The sequence below is a fragment of the Podarcis bocagei genome (genome assembly GCF_964188305.1).
Source record: "Podarcis bocagei genome assembly, chromosome: 3".
In the NCBI taxonomy this organism is placed as follows: Eukaryota; Metazoa; Chordata; class Lepidosauria; order Squamata; family Lacertidae; genus Podarcis; species Podarcis bocagei.
The window spans coordinates 45,750,562-45,768,427 of record NC_138127.1 but is presented as its reverse complement, the minus strand read 5'-3'; the positions used below and the strand labels follow the sequence as shown (position 1 = coordinate 45,768,427).

At 41.9% G+C, this 17,866-nt stretch overlaps 1 protein-coding gene across 2 annotated transcripts in view; it reads left to right on the top strand.

Annotated features, from left to right (window-relative positions):
• The window catches only part of STX7 (syntaxin 7), a 30,491-nt gene extending 14,033 nt beyond the window's left edge, over positions 1-16,458 (top strand). For both annotated transcript variants that reach the window (XM_081187800.1, XM_081187801.1), the window contains exons 3-10: positions 3,508-3,577; positions 6,183-6,273; positions 7,722-7,859; positions 9,639-9,691; positions 10,096-10,186; positions 10,947-11,019; positions 12,410-12,492; positions 14,476-16,458. In XM_081187800.1, the coding sequence (XP_081043926.1) occupies positions 3,508-3,577; positions 6,183-6,273; positions 7,722-7,859; positions 9,639-9,691; positions 10,096-10,186; positions 10,947-11,019; positions 12,410-12,492; positions 14,476-14,571 (695 nt within the window). In that variant the 3' untranslated portion in view covers positions 14,572-16,458. The remainder of the gene's footprint in view (positions 1-3,507; positions 3,578-6,182; positions 6,274-7,721; positions 7,860-9,638; positions 9,692-10,095; positions 10,187-10,946; positions 11,020-12,409; positions 12,493-14,475) is intronic.
• The last annotated feature ends 1,408 nt before the right edge of the window (positions 16,459-17,866 follow it).

Here is a 17,866-nt window from a genome sequence, read left to right as displayed (position 1 = left end):
AGATCAACAGGGACATAGTTGGGCCCTGTCAGAGAAAAAACATGTGCTTGCTGTTTAGAAGAAGTCTGTGGTTTCAAATTGAAACTAGAAGGCACAGCCCCACTTTTACAAGCTGTTGACATTCAGCTGAGGAGAAAGAGAAGGTCCAGAACTTGTTTGTGCTAACATATATATTTATTTTTAAGGAAATAAGGTCAAGAGAAAGGAAAATGCAAAACAAGTGCATTGGTAAGCCCTGCCACATGTGTGTAGTCATAAAGGCCTGCTGTTCATAGAGCAACGCTGAAAAACTTTAACAACTTGTTGCACAGTGCATCCTGCAGAGGGCAGTATTGGGTAACTTTTCTAAGTTAACATTGCAAGAATCCTAGGTGCTAAAATTCAAGCATAAAGAAAAAGATAAGATGTAAGAACATGACAGCTCATTGGCTTTAAAATGATCTTTCCAATTAAACTTCAGTTGTCTAAAGTCTTAATTAACTTGGTCTGCCCTAACTAATTTTTAAGTTAGGTTGTTGCTGTTTGATCAATTTAGGACATGAACAAAGAGAGTATTGTAGCTATGAAAATGTCGTAGAATTTGAGTTGGAAGGGACCCTGAGGATCATCTAGTCCAGCCCCCTGCAAGGCAGGAATATGCAGCTGTTCCATACGGTGATCGAACCTGCAACCTTGGCATTATCAGCACCATACTCTAACCAACTGAGCTATCCAGGCTGATCAGATGGAATCTCTTCCTTGTGGATTAACCTAGCATTTGATTATGAAAATGACTTGGTATTCCGTTTCAGTCCATGATCTTGGTGTTTTGCATTAACATGGTAGCAAGCCTCTAGCATAGATGTGGAAGGGGTTACATAGGCAAGAGTTGATAGGATCATCTGCTCTGTGTGGTGTGCAGGGCATCCTGTGCGCTAAATGCAAGGGGTTCCCCGTAAGCCTTTAGCGCCTACAATATAGAAGATCCACAATGACAAACACTTTCCTGTTAGTGAATTAGGATGCTTATGTCTGTTCAAGATGGCCAGCAGGTGGCATTTATTCATAACATGTGCAGGTGAGCTGTATCCCTCTTCTAACCACATTTCTTTGTAACTAGGATTCATTCTGCACATCTCAAAGGGCTTTGCACTTGTGCCTTGGGCTCCTGAAAGTCAGCTACTTTATGAATGGATCTCATGGCCTGAGTTCCACTGAGTGTGTGATTTCCTCAGGCGTATGCTCCCTATAGTAACGCCTGACTTCCAACTTCCTGTACTAATAATGGCTGAGGCATGAGAAACCTAGGTTGAAAACCTGTTCAACTGTTCATATACTGTATGGTTGAATGAGGGTAGTAAGATAGCACTGTTCTCAACTTTGGCTCCACATACTGAATGAGCATGTGGCTCACAACCCATGAGCTCCACCCCTGACATCTGTATGTTTGGAACATAGGGGGTTGCTTTGTCGAAAGCCAGACCATTTTGTTGATATGACTGGCAATGACTCTCCAGGGTTTTAGGAACAGGACTGGAAAGACTTGGGGGTTGGGGGTTGGGGGGGAATCCAAAGGGCATCCAGGATATTACAGGCCCACTAGCTTATCTTCCCCTCTGAGTGAATTGATTTGAAGCATTCTTTCAAAGATAACTTTTATCAAGCATATACCGTATTTTTCGCTCTATAACACGCACCCGACCACAACACTCACGTAGTTTTTAGAGGAGGAAAATCCGTAGGCATGCCACCCGTAGCATTCCCCTAATAAGACGCACAGACATTTTCCCTTACTTTCTAGGAGGGAAAAAGTGAGTGTTATGGTGCAAAAAATACGGTAGGTGGACAAGAATTAACATAGTATCTGCAGAGGCAGCTTCTATCTCAGCAGCCTCTAGGAGCTATTTGCCTCCACAAGCAAGTGGATGGGGATGATCAGGTAACCACTAGTTAATATTGATAAGCTTAGAAATCACACGCTAAGAGGAGAAGTAACCTTATGAATCAGTAACTAGCTAAAGAACAGACAGCAGAGAGTAGGAATAAGCAAATGTAAGAAGTGGGCTGCCTCCAAGGATTTATATTGGTTGCCAGGGCTTTTAATTCATTGGTAAATGATCTGGAATTAGGGATGAGCAGCGAGGTAACCAAGTTTACTGATGACACCAATTTATTTAAGGTGGTAAAATAAAATAAAAAAGTGATATTGAAGAGCTTCAAAGAAAGATCTCTCCAAATTGGGGAATCAACATTAAAATGGCAAATGCAGTTCATTGTAAGCAAGTATAAAGAGATGTGCATTGGGGCAATAATAATAATAATTTCAACTTCAAATATATGCTGATGGAGTCTGAGCTGGTGGTTACTGACCAAGAAAGGGATCAGGAAAGGGATTGTGATTGTGGTGGATAGTTCAGTGAAGAAGGTGAATTCCTTTTGGGGAAATCATTAGGAAGGGAATTGAAAATGAAGCAGCCAATATAATATTGCTTTTTATGCACATGATGCAGCTACACTTGAAATAGTTTTGGTCACCGCACCTAAAGGATATTGCAGAGCTGGAAAAGCTGCAGAAAAGGGCAAGCAAAATGACCACGGGGTATAGTTAAATTATGGAATTCACTGCTACAAGATGTGACGATGATTCCCAACTTGAATGACTTTTAAAAAGGGATTAGACAAATTCATGTGGGATATTATCAATGCATGTAGTCATGATGACAATATATAAATTCCAATGGGATGTGGATGGTGCTGTGGTCTAAACCACTGAGCCTCTTGGTCTTGCTGATCAGAAGGTTGGCGGTTTGAATCCCCACGACGGGGTGAGCTCCCGTTGCTCTGTCCCAGCTCCTGCCAACCTAGCTGTATGAAAGCATGCCTATGCAAGTAGATAAATAGGTACCGCTGTGGCGGGAAGGTAAATGGTGTTTCCGTGTGCTCTGGTTTCCATCATGGTGTTCTGTTGTGCCAGAAGTGGTTTAGCCATGCTGGCCACATGACCTGGAAAGCTGTCTGTGGACAACACTGGCTCCCTCGGCCTGAAAGTGAGATGAGCACCACAACCCCTTAGTCACCTTTGACTGAACTTAATTGTCCAGGGGTCCTTTACCTTTACCTATATGACCTCCAGTATTGAAGGCAATATGCCTCTGAATATGAGTTGCTAGAAATCACACATTGAGAGTGCGCTCTTGCACATATATCCTGCTTTTAGGGTTCCCATAGACATTTTGTTGTGGAAGAGCATGTTGGACTAGACAGGACAGACAAAAGGTGCATTGAGGCTCTTGAAATGTTTTAAGTTTAAAAACATTATTTGAAAGGCTTTCGTTTTCAGCAGTTCAGCTATAACATGATCTTTTTTGTGTATGTGTATGTATATCTTTGCTTTTGAAAACTTCGCTGAATTTGACCTACCACAGCTCTGTCAACTGGTATATGTTTCTGAATTGTCAATTAGAGATGCATGAAATTGTGGTGGAAATGTATCATTTACAAAAACCCTCTTCCTCTTTTTGCAAACAGCTGCAGAAATACAAAGAGTACTGAATCAACTTGGAACGCCACAAGACACGCATGAATTGCGGCAACAGCTGTAAGCGCTTCATGAGATGACCTTCATTTAACTGCATTGTAGATAGCCTCTCAATATGTGTTCCTGTCTTACCAAAGTGCTCTGCGTCTTTGAAACATTTGAGAACAGAAAAGGAGTGTGGGGATAAACCAACATCTTAGCTGTATGTTGACTTGTTAATCCTCCAAGTTGCATTGTTGGCACTATTAAGCACCCAGATGGTGTTGGAAGCAAGAATGTACAGAGCCAACAAAGCCCACTGAGGTTCTTTTAAAAGTTCAAACCACTTTCATGTTTGCTACTTCCGGCATTTTGGAAATGACTCTTAGGATTTTGACAACAGTTTCAGCAAGTTAGGTTTTGTTAAGTGATGCAAAAGTATAGTATAGTATGAAATCAAAAGAAGGAATATATTCCAAAATAACTGCGAAGGAGAGAAAGAAAGAAAGAAAGAAAGAAAGAAAGAAAGAAAGAAAGAAAGAAATTAGGAATGCATTGTTTCTATAATGTTATGTTGGCAAGTGTCACTCATGCACCGGAAGGTTATGTAGATCAAATGTAATATTTAGATTAGCCTGAAGCCACATGATTATAGATGTATACAGTCCTGTGCCTACAGGTTTTTATTGGTGGTTTCTACAGATCTTGGTTGTTAATATATTTTGTGCCCCTGCTCATTAGTGAGAGAATTCCTGCAAATAAGAATAGAATCTCCTGAAAGAGGGGTGTTGGGCATATACATGGACACTAAAAGAGCTGGCTTTGCAGTTAATACCACTGGGCACGCTAACTACCGTATTTTGCGCCCCATAAGACGCTCCGGCCCATAAGACGCACCTAGTTTTTTGGGGGGGAAATAAAGGGAAAAAATTATTTCCCCCCCCAGGCGCAGGGCTGGGGCAGCCCGAGCTTCCCCCGACCCCAGCCCGCAAACAGGCAGCTCTCTGCAAGCCGTGGGAGCCCAGCGGTGGTTCCCGCTGCTTGCGGAGAGATCCGCGAAGCCTGCCCGCGCTGGGATCAGCGCGGGCAGGCTTCGGGATGCCTGCAACTCTCCCCAAGCAGCGGGAACGTTCCCGCTGCTTGCGGAGAGATCCGCGAAGCCTGCTGGCGCTGGGATCAGCGCGGGCAGGCTTCGGGATGCCTGCAACTCTCCCCAAGCAGCGGGAACGTTCCCGCTGCTTGCGGAGAGATCCGCGAAGCCTGCAGGCGCTGGGATCAGCGCGGGCAGGCTTCGGGATGCCTGCAACTCTCCCCAAGCAGCGGGAACGTTCCCGCTGCTTGCGGAGAGATCCGCGAAGCCTGCAGGCGCTGGGATCAGCGCGCGCAGGCTTCGGGATGCCGGCAACTCTCCCCAAGCAGCGGGAACGTTCCCGCTGCTTGCGGAGAGATCCGCTAAGCCTGCAGGCGCTGGGATCAGCGCGGGCAGGCTTCGGGATGCCTGCAACTCTCCCCAAGCAGCGGGAACGTTCCCGCTGCTTGCGGAGAGATCCGCGAAGCCTGCAGGCGCTGGGATCAGCGCGCGCAGGCTTCGGGATGCCGGCAACTCTCCCCAAGCAGCGGGAACGTTCCCGCTGCTTGCGGAGAGATCCGCGAAGCCTGCAGGCGCTGGGATCAGCGCGCGCAGGCTTCGGGATGCCGGCAACTCTCCCCAAGCAGCGGGAACGTTCCCGCTGCTTGCGGAGAGATCCGCTAAGCCTGCAGGCGCTGGGATCAGCGCGCGCAGGCTTCGGGATGCCGGCAACTCTCCCCAAGCAGCGGGAGCATTCCCGCTGCTTGGGGAGAGGTCCGCGAAGCCTGGAGAGCGAGAGGGGTCGGTGCGCACCTACCGCTCTCGCTCTCCAGGCTTCAGCGAAAGCCTGCATTCGCCCCATAAGACGCACCCACATTTCCCCTTCATTTTTGGAGGGGGAAAAGTGCGTCTTATAGGGCGAAAAATACGGTAATGCCTACCAACTTCCACTTGGGCCTGATTGCCAGTGCTTTGTCCAGATGTAACGGGTAGATCAGGGTGCCTTGTGTTTTTTAAAACAGGAAGAGTTTACTGCAACCTGTTCTCTAGATGGCCTTTTTCTTCAATAGACGCAGGAGCTGTTGATTTAGGAATGCTTACAGTAATCAAGTACATCATGTTGCTACTCAAATCATGGTTCTACATTAGAATATGTTATTTTCCTTAGAATTAACTTGTGATCATAATTCAGGGGTTGGGGGGGGGGAAGAGATTTTTACTCTTATTCTTTTCCAAAAAAGAATATGTAAGCCTCCTCCTGATGAACATGGTGTTAGTCATAATTAAAAATGTTTTCTCTCTTTCCCCTTCCCATATTGACTATTTACATTTTAAAATACCGAATCTACTTTTCATGGCCCATCTATCAACCTGTCAGACAAATGCAATCTTTATCATTTAAGTACTCATTTTAAAAAATATATATTTAAAGCAAAGTTTGGTCCACTATTTCTGAATTCTTCATTCTTGGTTTCTACCAGTGGAACCAGCAGTTATTTTGCAAATATGAAATAATATAGGTGCCTTTCCTGAAGATTTATTTCTAAAGATATTCAGCAATGGAGTAAAAACGTTGGTTGAGTAATCACGTCACTGAGCTATAACTTTCTGTTTTAGGCAGCAGAAGCAGCAGTATACAAACCAACTTGCCAAAGAGACAGACAAATACATTAAGGAGTTTGGATCTCTGCCTTCAATAAGCGAGCAGGTATAAAAATGTGTTATTTTTTTAAAAACAACAACCCTAAAACTGCCTTTTTCATTTCTGCCATGTGTGTTTGAAAACATTTTACTCCTGAGGCACATCAAGCAAAATACATTAATGGAACTTGGTTTGTAGTATAATTAAGAGGCCAAGTATTTTTTGAACTACTAGGATTATAGGATTTACTTTGGTACAGGCACTTGGATTATGATCATTTTAATCATTTTGACTGCAATCCTGTGCACAGTTAGGCTGCTTAAATCCTATTGACTTTAGTGGGGTTTAAGCAGTCTAAATATGTGCAGAACATTGGACATTTTTGTCTTAACTGTGAGTGTGCTTGTATGGTATTGTATGGGGAAATGAAATTAACATTCATTTCAGGGCAATTGTCTTACAGCCATTCTAACAAATAGCTTAATATTTTCTCATTATTCCATCAAAAAGAGTACAGGTCTGCCTGTGTCTGGCTTTGAGGAAGGAATAAAAGCAGAGGAAATCCTGCCCTACTGTAGCCCTCCAGATATTGTTGGAATACAACGGACATTATCACTGAACATTGGCCATGCTGGCTGAGGCTTTTGGGAGTTGGAGCCCAACAATATCCAGAGAGCTGCAGGTTCCCACTTGCTCAAAATATGTGCAATTATATAGCGTTCTCCTTCAGCTTCTTCTGTATCGTGTTAAAAATTGAGGCGTCGTCATGTTAACTCTAGGGAAAATTATTTTCCCAGTCATCTCACCACTTTTATCCTGGTAGCATTTTTATGCTACAGGACACACAGCACCAAATTTCTCTCATAGAGTAGTGCTTAGGTGGGGCAACACTGGTTTAAATGACTGCCTCTCTTGCATTCTTGCCTCTTTGTCAGAAGCTAGAACCCAGCATGGACTAGGGGATAGCTATGGGGTGCCAATTTTGAACTGTTGCTTAGCGATAAAGCCCTTTACACTATCGTTAATGCATATTAATTGCAGATCTTTACTGTGGGTCCCTTTCAGGGGAAGGGGTGTACATGTGATCCTGTTCCGGCATGGCGCAACTTAAAATTGCTGTCCTTGTCTGTGTAAGTGCTGGACTTTCACTGCAATCCATTCCAAAGCCTTGATGTGCAAGGCTTTGACGTCATTCAGTGGCCAGAGGCTTTGCAATAATAAAACGCCCTTCCATAACTTAGATAAATGTGTGTTCATCACACTGCATAGTTGAAAAGAGAGCGAGGATGCATCAATGTGTAGAATACTTCTGTCCATATCGCCCCTGACCTTACTTGATGTCTGCCTTAATGAAATGTGCAGTCATATATGCTGCTTCTGTCCAGCAGCTTGTAGAAAACTCCTGCACTGAATAATAAACAGATGACCGACTCTGGCCCAGTTAAATAACAACTGTACAATAAATTTATCTCATTTTATCACGTATGTAATATATATTACATTTTGCCCCTTAGCGTCAGAGAAAAATACAGAAGGACCGACTTGTAAATGAGTTCACTACAGCACTGACGAATTTCCAGAGGGTCCAAAGACAAGCTGCTGAGAAAGAGAGAGAATTTGTAGCCAGAGTGCGAGCCAGCTCTAGGGTATCAGTAAGTATATACCAATGTGTGTGTGATGTTTCCATTTACAGTTGTACCTTGGAAGCCAAACGGCTTGGCTCCCGAAAATATCGGCTCCTGAACGATCAAAACCCAGAAGTTAGTGTTCTGGTTTTTGAACAATTGTCGGAAGCCAAATTTCCGGTGCAGCTTCCGCGGCTTCTTATTGGCTGCAGGATGTTCCTGCAGCCAATCAGAAGCCACACTTGGGTTTTAGAACTGTTCCGGGAGTCGAACGGACTCCCGGAACACATTCTGTTCAAAAACCTAGGTACCACTGTATAAAATCTGTTTCAGTGTTTTAACTTTTGCATGTTTTAAAGTAGGTTTGTAAATCTTTATTGGTTATACTGTTTTACCTTTTATAAACCGCTTTGAGGGTTTTCTTTACAATCACGTGGTACATAAATTTTAAAAAATGAACAAATAAACAAATTACATAGAATAATGGAGGAATCAGGGTAGAATTTATCATTTATCTGCTCTAATACTACTTTAGCAGTTATCTCCATATTAGGATGCATGGTGAAATGTGTGTTTCACATGCAATCAGTTGCTAAGCTCCATTTGTGAATGAATGACAAGCTCTCGAATTTCACCTGTAACAAAAAGTTGTGGCTTTTAAAATTGTTATTATTAAAGCACCAGATAATCTCCTAGGGCCGCAAGCAAGGGTGGAGCTTTTTGGTTGGGGTGGAATAGAACACGGGAAGCTTTCATGTGGTCAGAGTTGGGTTTGAATACAATAGCATGCAGGACCCAGAAGACCCTGTCAGCATGCCTGATTTTGTCAGCATGTGGCTTTGCGGGCAATTGCCTGGGGAACACGGTGTGGTTTCTCATGTTTGTTGATCTGAAGCTGAGTGATATTTACGTGAGTAGGAATTACCATGTGATACTCCACATAATTGCAAACAGGTCTCATCTAGTAGCATCTAGGGCAGCAGAAACTAGCATAAAGGTGAAATAAGCTTTTGCAAGAATTGACACCCAAGGCGTTTCAGTTTAAAGCATTGTAAGTTTAAACAGGGAAAACAGGTAGAGAAAAACGGGACTTCACGACGCCATCTGGTGGCACAATGTTATATCATGCATACAGCACATATAAATCGCTTTTTCTTTACCTGTCTAGCTAAGTGCTAAGATCAGTGCTTTTTTGGGGGGAGGGGGCGGGGGCGGACGCAAGGGTGCGCATACCCCTAAACATTTTGTGAATCTAAGTTTGGCCTACTCAATATGAGTAGGAAAATGAGAGTACCCCTAAACATTTTTTAAAGAAAAAAAGCACCGCCTAAGAGAATATAAATTCATCCATCTTATTCTATCATGGCTGCTCTACTTTGTGCATTAAATATTCCATAACTGTTGGGTATGGTGGGTATGCAAATCTAGCAGGGCCCAGACCAACCTAATGTGAACAAGAAGTTAAGGTGGTTCTAAGAAGTGTTATGACACTGAAGTGATCTTGCTTCTTTTCTGTTTTTACTGATTATTTTTTTGTGGGGGGAGACGTTGACTTGGATCCTAAGATGAGTGAAGTTAAAGAAGTTCACAGAAGGAAGTTATTTTTTCCCCTAGTGTAGAAACCTACACCTGCAATTGCATTACTTTCCGCCCTTCAGGGAGTGCTAAGGATATAACACAAATTAAATTGGGCTGATCCAACTTTTCCTTTTTCCTTATACCTTCCTTTTTGTGGATGTGTCATATTGAAGCAGATGTAATTCCATGCCTCAGAATAAGTTGTTTTTCCAACTCTTAACTTTGCAGGGTGGTGCCCCAGAGGAAAGCTACAAAGAAGGAACGCTTGTGTCCTGGGACAGGTAGGAAGTGCTGTAAAACCTGACATTGTTTCATTTATTGAATTAAGTAAACTAGGTAAAAAACACTGTGCGCACATAATATTGCTATAAATTCTGAAATCACTCACAAGTAGGCAATAAAACCTGTTGAAGTTTTTTTTTTATGAGGTGTCATAAATGTGGTGCTTTCATTGCCAAAGTGTGATGTGATCTTAATCCTGCATTGTTCTGTTAGAAAAACTTAACAGCTTTTATATGTATTTTCTCTTAAGAGCTTCAATTAATGACTTTCACTCGGTGGGTACTGTGTGTGGTATTCAAATAGGTCCCACAATCTGGTTGTCAGTGGCAGCTAGCAATCAACATTCCTGTGTAAAGTATATTAATTAATAATCTGCTTGGATATCCTGTGCTTTAACTTATAGCCAGCCTCAGACCCAAGTACTAGAAGAAGAAATCACAGAAGATGACCTTCGTCTTATTGAGGAGAGAGAGTCTGCCATCAGGCAGCTTGAGGTGAGCAGAGGGCAAAGTTTAGAAATGCACTGAGATAAAGAGCGGAATTTTCTTTCCTTAATTTGACAGTGTATTTTAAAAAACTTCTCTTATGGTATTGGTTCTCCCTACCCCAGTATTTGTTGCCCTTAAGTCTTGTGGTTCCATGTCATTGATTGAATGTCAGTTTCTAAAACCAAAGAAAAGGTCTTATCCTGCACCACCTAGTGAACCATGCTCACCAAAGTACATCTATATTTCAGAATTTTAATTCCTAAACCATAAATGGAGTGAAACAGTGTCTAAGTAAAGATAACAATTTTTTTTGCTAAATGGCACAGTCTAGGCCCACTTGATCCTATTGATTTCATTGGAGGAATTACACCTCTGATTTATCTAGCTAAAACAGGGAGACTAGATTGTACCTTTAAAAAGACATGGATTGCACAGAGTTGAACACTTTGGTGTCTCATTAACACAAAACTATCAGGACTGGAACTGATCATGGTTATACCCTAATTAATTAGCTAAAACATTCCATATGCAAATACACGACATCCAATTTGTTTTCCAGATATGTTAAAAGTAGCATGATGAATGTTAAAGGATTTGTGTGTGCTGCTTGCTGTTTTGTGGTTTCGTAGTCCAAACATCTCTTTCCCCCAACCATTTGTCCTGTCACTTTTTCCATTTTTTTCTACACGTTGCTGGGAGTGAATTCCTGCAGTTGTGCTAAGGGCTGTTGGAGATGTATAAACATGAACATCTTCTGTGTTTACAGGCAGACATTTTGGATATTAATGAAATATTTAAAGATCTGGGGATGATGATTCATGAACAAGGAGATGTGATAGGTAAGCATAACATTTGGGCACAGTAGCTGGATTCAGTTAGCATCTAGAAATCTCCCGGTAATTTGATAAAAGCTAGAGTTAGCTGTTTCCCAATCATCTGGTTAGGCAAAATTTGGCTTGTGAAGAATCTGAATATGCCCATGCGTCTTCTGGATTTTATTAACTGACATGTAGCTGCCTTATATTTCAGGCTAAAAGAGATACAATATGAAATGTGCTCAAGGGGCTGTTCTGTTTTGTTGTGGGAAAAGTGTACTTCAGCTTGGTATCTTGTATTACAACTTACATGGTTCTTGACAGCTTTTCAGATTTCAAAGGAGCTGTGCCCTCCTAGGATTAAATTCAGAGCATGTTCAGAATGAAGAGTTGACAGAAAAAGCATTATGCATAAGAAAAATCTATGTTTTAAGTATACACTTTATAGACCTATACATTAAGCTCAGGAAGGCGCTGAACTTTTAAACAGATTTTTTTCAAAAAAAGAAAAACTGTGCCTGCATACAGAGTGGGTGAGCAATGCCACCACGGTGGCCTTAGTTGCAGTCATTTTTGTCCAGGATACAGTCTGTTTCCACAAGTTGGTTATGATCATACCTTGGGGAAATAGCTTACGTTTTCCTTCTCTGCATGTGTAACCGAAGCCTATTAGTTGGGGTGAAAAATCCTAAGCACATTTAGTAGGAGTGGAATCACACCTTTTAAAAATAAAAGTGGGAGGACAGTGGAGGGCTGCCATTAAAAATGATGATCCTGCATTGAGTCCCACCCCCTGCCACTACTTAAAGTTACCCACTGTATGTGTAGTTCAACTTGTCTCCTGTCCCAGTATCAGTACAGTATGTATGTCCCTGCCAATGGCTCATCTTTGACTACTGCCAGCAGGAGCAAATAATGCACATTGTAATGATCTCAGGTGGAGGCTCAGGCAATTCCACACTCCCATGTTGGAAGAAAGTGCAAGGCAGGTCAAAGGACTGCGGGGGCTGCCCCTTGCTGCCCACACGTGTAGCAGCCTCCCACCATAATTGCCTGTGCATCTGACTGGTATGTGAATCAGTCAGTTGGGTCACCATAACCCTTCTCATGCTAGCCAGATACCCAAGTTGCAGGGGTGCGATGTCAATGGGTTGGTATTGTGGGAGGGTGTATGTGTTAAGCTGAATGAGCCACCATCCGCCCCGTGTCCTTTGTTACCTGTAGTTTTTTCCTGGTTTGTTTCAGCTGAACGTTCTTGCAAATAAGTATGCTTATGATTCCCCCCCCCCTTTCCTGTGTCATAGTCAAGTAACAGGACTAAAGATGTAAGGTTCCCGAGCAATCTCTATCTGTTACTGAGAATTTCACTCTGCCTTCAGATTAAAGTCTCTGTGGTTTATTTTTCTCCTCAAAGACAGCATAGAAGCCAATGTAGAAACAGCTGAAGTCCATGTCCAGCAAGCAAATCAGCAGTTGTCCAGAGCAGCAGACTACCAGGTAAATATGAGCAGAAGCAGCTAGATTATGTTGGGAATTTTCCATCCTTTGATTAAAAAATTGAAGCTTAATTCTCAGACTTACTAAGAGGCTAGCAATGTGAGGTACAGGTGACTCACTCTCCTCTAGGCCATATTTTTAATGATCGTTTTTAATGCTCTGCTTTTCCAACAAAAAATCAGAGCAGTTTACAATCGTATTTAAAAAAAACACATACTAAACATTCCATTTGTAATAAGGGAGGCAGGATGAGTTAAAGCACAAACATACACCACTCAAAATCATGCATGGACAGGAATATCTTTGTACGGTTCCTGAATGCTGACCTAGAAGGCAACAAGCAGACCTCTTGGTTCCACAGGGTGGGTTGCAGATGTGTGGTGCTGAAACAGAAAAGGACCCATCTTTCAACCTCCAAGGCACATTGCTCCATCGTCTTCAAAGACAGATGGGTGCCAGCAACAATTTAATCACCAGCTGCCTTATCTCAACAAGTGGAGGGATCCAGAGAAGGACTTCTAGTGCAGATATGACAAGGGAATTATATGAGAAGGTGGTCCTTCAGATGCTTTGAGACATGGCCATCTTGGGTTTTAAATCAAAACCATCACTTTGAATTACACTCACGCACCAGAAGCCTTGCCAACTCCTTTTGGACAGGCAGAAAGCCTTTGAAGGCAGCTCCATGTAGAGTGCATTACATTAAACCATGCCATGACCAGAAGATGGATAACTGTAGCAAGCACTTTGTTGCAACTTTTCATGGATAGCTAAGTTGGGGAGATGCAGTTTGATCCACAGGGGCCACTTGGGCCTCCGAGGATAAGGCCCAATCTAAAAGCAGTCTCAAGCGGCAAGCCTGATAATGTAGTACAGTATTGGGAAACATTTGTCAGGCTTAGGGCTGCATTCCATCATGGTCAAAGTTTAGGGGATGCAGCAGAATCAAAAAGTGGGTGAGAGCAGAGACCAAAGTGGGTAGAGCAACAAATGTGACTTTTACCTTTGTACAGTAAGAGTCGTGTGTTGCAATCGTAAGAAGGTCAAGAGATCTCTACACACACAAAACCATCCTCTCTTCAGGCAAGCAAGAACTATGATCCCAGTTCAAGGATACATTTCAGCCATGCAAAAGCCCTTAAGGAAGGGGAAGCCCAGGACTGCTGACCTGGGGACAGCCCTGAGGCACAGATTGAAAACACTTGTTAACCGTAATGACCATGAACCTATTTAATACACTGCACTGAAATGGAAAGCAAGTGGCTTTTAAGAGGTGTGCTCTCACGTTTATTGGGCAGACTGTCCCATCACATGTATAGTATTTATGAAAACTAACTTTAGCACAGTTGTGAATGTTACACTCATCAAACCTACTTAGTTCTGATTCCCCAGTAGTAAAATTATTCTTTTTATGAACAGAATAAGTAATGTGTAATCTAAAAAGTTGTTGAGAGATCTAAGTACCACAAATTTTAATAAGTTTCCCTATGAGTTGGGGTTTTTCAGGTTTTAAAAGCAAACTATTGAGTGCCCATAACTTAGTCTTTTCTGTAAATCTAAATAGTGACTAAGGCTGCAATTCTAACCCAGTTTGACTAACAGTAAATTGCATTGAATTCTGTAGGACTTATTTCTGAGTAGACACGGTTAGGATTGCATGGTTGCTATCTCGAAATCGCCAGAGACCTCTAACTTGCAAGTTCTCAACTTGCACTCTGTCTCTCAACGAAACATGTGAACTGTCTCAGTTTTGGGTTCTGTAGAGTTTTGTTAATGTTGAGTTTTCTATGTGGAGGGAATTTGCTTCAAATGGAAGAGCAATATTCAAACCATGGGTATCCCCACCTGAAGTCTGAAAGGTTTAAACACAATTTTCCATGCCACTGGTGAGAACTGGATGGTAGATCATCTGACGATGGAGCACTTTGAACCGTTCAGTTCAGGAATTTCTACGCTGACAATCTCCTCTTTGCTTCCCCACAGCGCAAGTCCCGCAAGAAATTGTGTATCCTCATTCTTGTGCTCGTTGCAGGAGCAACTATCCTTGGCCTCATCATCTGGGGAGTAACAAAATCATGATGTGCTAAATTACGTAGTAGAGTTTCCAGTCATGTCTCATTGTGAAGCTGTTCAGTAAATGATGTGCCCATCTTTATCACTTCTGCTTTGTCACAAGATGCATTTTTAATCCACGAGTGCTTCCCCCTCAGCTTGTGTAGTACGATTAATTTGAATTCATCGTGGCAATGTAACTTGCCAATACTCGATCAAGGTATAGGCAACTTCTTATATGGTGCTTACTACTCTTCTCTTTACCTCCAGGTGTGGATCTGTTGATCAAGTAGGCCAGGATTTCACACACACACACACACACACACACACACACACACACACACACACAGTTGTCTTGCAAGGTCATTCAGCTGAACCCTTTAGAGGCATCATAGAGGGGCTTGTGAGCAGGATGCAAATTGTCAAACACACTGTTTGATATGTCAGCTTAACCCCCAACTTTATAGGGCCAAGTTAATTTACTGCAACAATTAATTCATCAATCACTTTCAATGACTGTTACTATTAACCTGTATCTCTGGACTAAGTGAAACATTTCTCATTTCTGAGATCACACACACACACACACACACACACACAGACAGACATATGGTCCCAAGGATTTCTTTCCATAAACTAGTGGAAATCTCTGTCCACTGACTGACTCTCTGCACAGTTCAAATCTAATAACTGGGTTACTGGAGGTTGGAGCCTTGCTTCTGTTGTTATCTTTCTGACTTAATCTTTCTGGAACTTTTTTGGATTAAATGTGCAGTTTCTGTTTTACAAAAGAACGGTATCTTTCTCTTCATATTTTGATATTAAAAACCTGATACTGGGTATCAGCAAACTTGGCAAAGGCTAATCTAGCAAAAAGGGTTTGATAATGATAGGCTGTGTGTTTGTACTTATCTTTAAAAGATAAGTCATTGGAATACATTTAAAAATTAGCTAAGATTTGCACCTTAATTTATGTACTTGTTAGGTATTTGAAGTTTAAAGTATGCTGGTGAAATTAATATGTATAGTGGCTTAGCTTCAAACTTGGCTCTCTGATTTGAATCTCCAATAATGTACACATTCCTAACTAGAAAACTGTTTTTAGTTGGTTTGTGACTCAAGGCAACACAGCTGGATTGGGGCAGTGGGGGATTCACAATCATCGATTTGTATACTTGTGAACATCTGTACAAGATCCCCCACAGGACCAAAGCAGCTGAGAAGAAGGAAGCCATTTGGATTGGGAATACAGCATGGGGACAGGATCAACCATGTCCCATTTCATGGCCCCAATCTGAAGGGAAAAGGGTTTGCCTCTGCATTTACCCTTTAAAAACAACAGGCCATCTGGTGATGGATAACCTCACTATCTTTACTACTTTGGTCTTCATATTCCTGTATATGATGGTGACTAGTGAAGATTCTGAGTTGTGTACTGCTTGAATTCAGGGCTCCCAGGCCAATATAAACATCAAACCTGGTGTTTTTGTTTTTAACAAAGTGATTGATCCCTCATTGTATTAGTAAGTACTAGGAGTCCAGAACAGAGTTTGGAAAGTTTTGACTTCCCGATGATTAAGCTGAATTTAATTCTCTCGAGTCCTGAGGTTTTTTTATTAAAAAAACAACAACTTGATTATTATTATTTTTGGTTCCATTTTGTAATAACATATATTGGAAAAGTTATTCATTGTTATCTGCGAACTAATCAGGTTATTTTTTAATATATTATTGAAGTAATTAAAATGTATTGCACAAATATTATCTCTAGCTTATACATCTTTTGTATGCAGTTTGATAGAGAAGCAATGTTTACATGATAAGCTCTGAGACTTGTGATTTGGGGAAAACTGAAAGTATCTACAATCGAAATTTGGATTGCACCATCTAAATAAAGGCAATTTTGAAAGTGAATGCTTTGCAGGTTGTCCTTTGCCATTTAGGTAAAGGTAAAAGGTAAAGGACCCCTGGATGGTTAAGTCCAGTCAGAGACAACTATGGGGTGTGGCGCTTATCTTGCTTTCAGGCTGAGGGAGCTGGCGTTTGTCCACAGACAGTTTTCCGGGTCATGTGTCCAGCATGATTAAACCACCTCTGGTGCACAGAGGACCATGACAAGTGCCGGAGCGCACGGAAATCCCATTTACCTTCTTGCCACAACGGTACCTATTTTCTACTTGCACTGGTGTGCTTTCGAACTACTAGGTTGGCAGAAGCTGGGACAGCAACAGGAGCTCACCCTGTTGTGTGGATTCAAAGCTCTGACCTTCCGATCAGCAAGCCCAAGAGGTTCAGTGGTTTAGACCACAGCGCCACCTGCATCCCTTCCTTTGCCAATTGCCTTCTGTTCATAAAGCTTACCAATGAGGAAAAAAATCTCAGCATTTTGAAAGGAAGCAACATTAGGCTGGAACATAATCCAGGAAAAGCAATACACAGCACTAACTTTTCCAGCTTTACATAAATTAATAAGAGCATTACAGTGCTAATTAGAAACATGCTTTAAAAATTGCTGTAAGCTACAAGATGATTTGCAATTTCCCTAGTAGCTTGTAGGCAAAGAGCAATGTTTAGTAGCTCAAGAAACCTATTGTTTGGAAGAATCCTTGTCCATCTCAGAAGTAATGGGAATCCAAAAGGCAGCTCAACTGTTCTGTCCATCAATTCAGCCTATCTGATTCAGAATAAGCACATTTTTAAAAAGATGCTAGTACAAGTAGCTTTTGATGAACTAAGCTAATGAACAACTTAATGGACATGAAAGTAAAGACTCCTCCTGGTTGCTAGTCAGCCTGAACTGGATTTCTCCTAAACCCCATATCTGATCATCGGTATATTATTCAGGTGAGCAAAAAGTTAGCCATATAGTTTTCAATGGGAGAGATGCACCATTCTGCTCCTCAGATCCTGTCACTTCTTGGGGCACTGTCTATGACCAAAGGAAAGGGGTGCAGGAATGAAAAAAACTCAGTCCTAATGAATAAGAAACCTTTCCATAAATGTCCTCTAATATATGTCCAACGAGGTATTTTTGTTCCCACAACTGTTGTGGAGAAATTGCTCTAGAATTTTGCAATTCAGCCTTTCTTATTTACAAGAATAATGTATAAATGCCCACTAGTTTTTTTATGCCAAAGTGGCTGAACTAATCATGTTCCCTTTCAGCCATTTTTGAGGGTATAGCGTGGGGTGAGAGGTGGGGTGCCAAATGCTCTTGTTGTCTGGATTCTTCAGCGTTCAATTTGCCAACAACACACTTGGAAAGTTGTAAGCTTTTTTGGAACTTCGTAATATGTGGGTTTGCTCTGATGGTATCCCATTC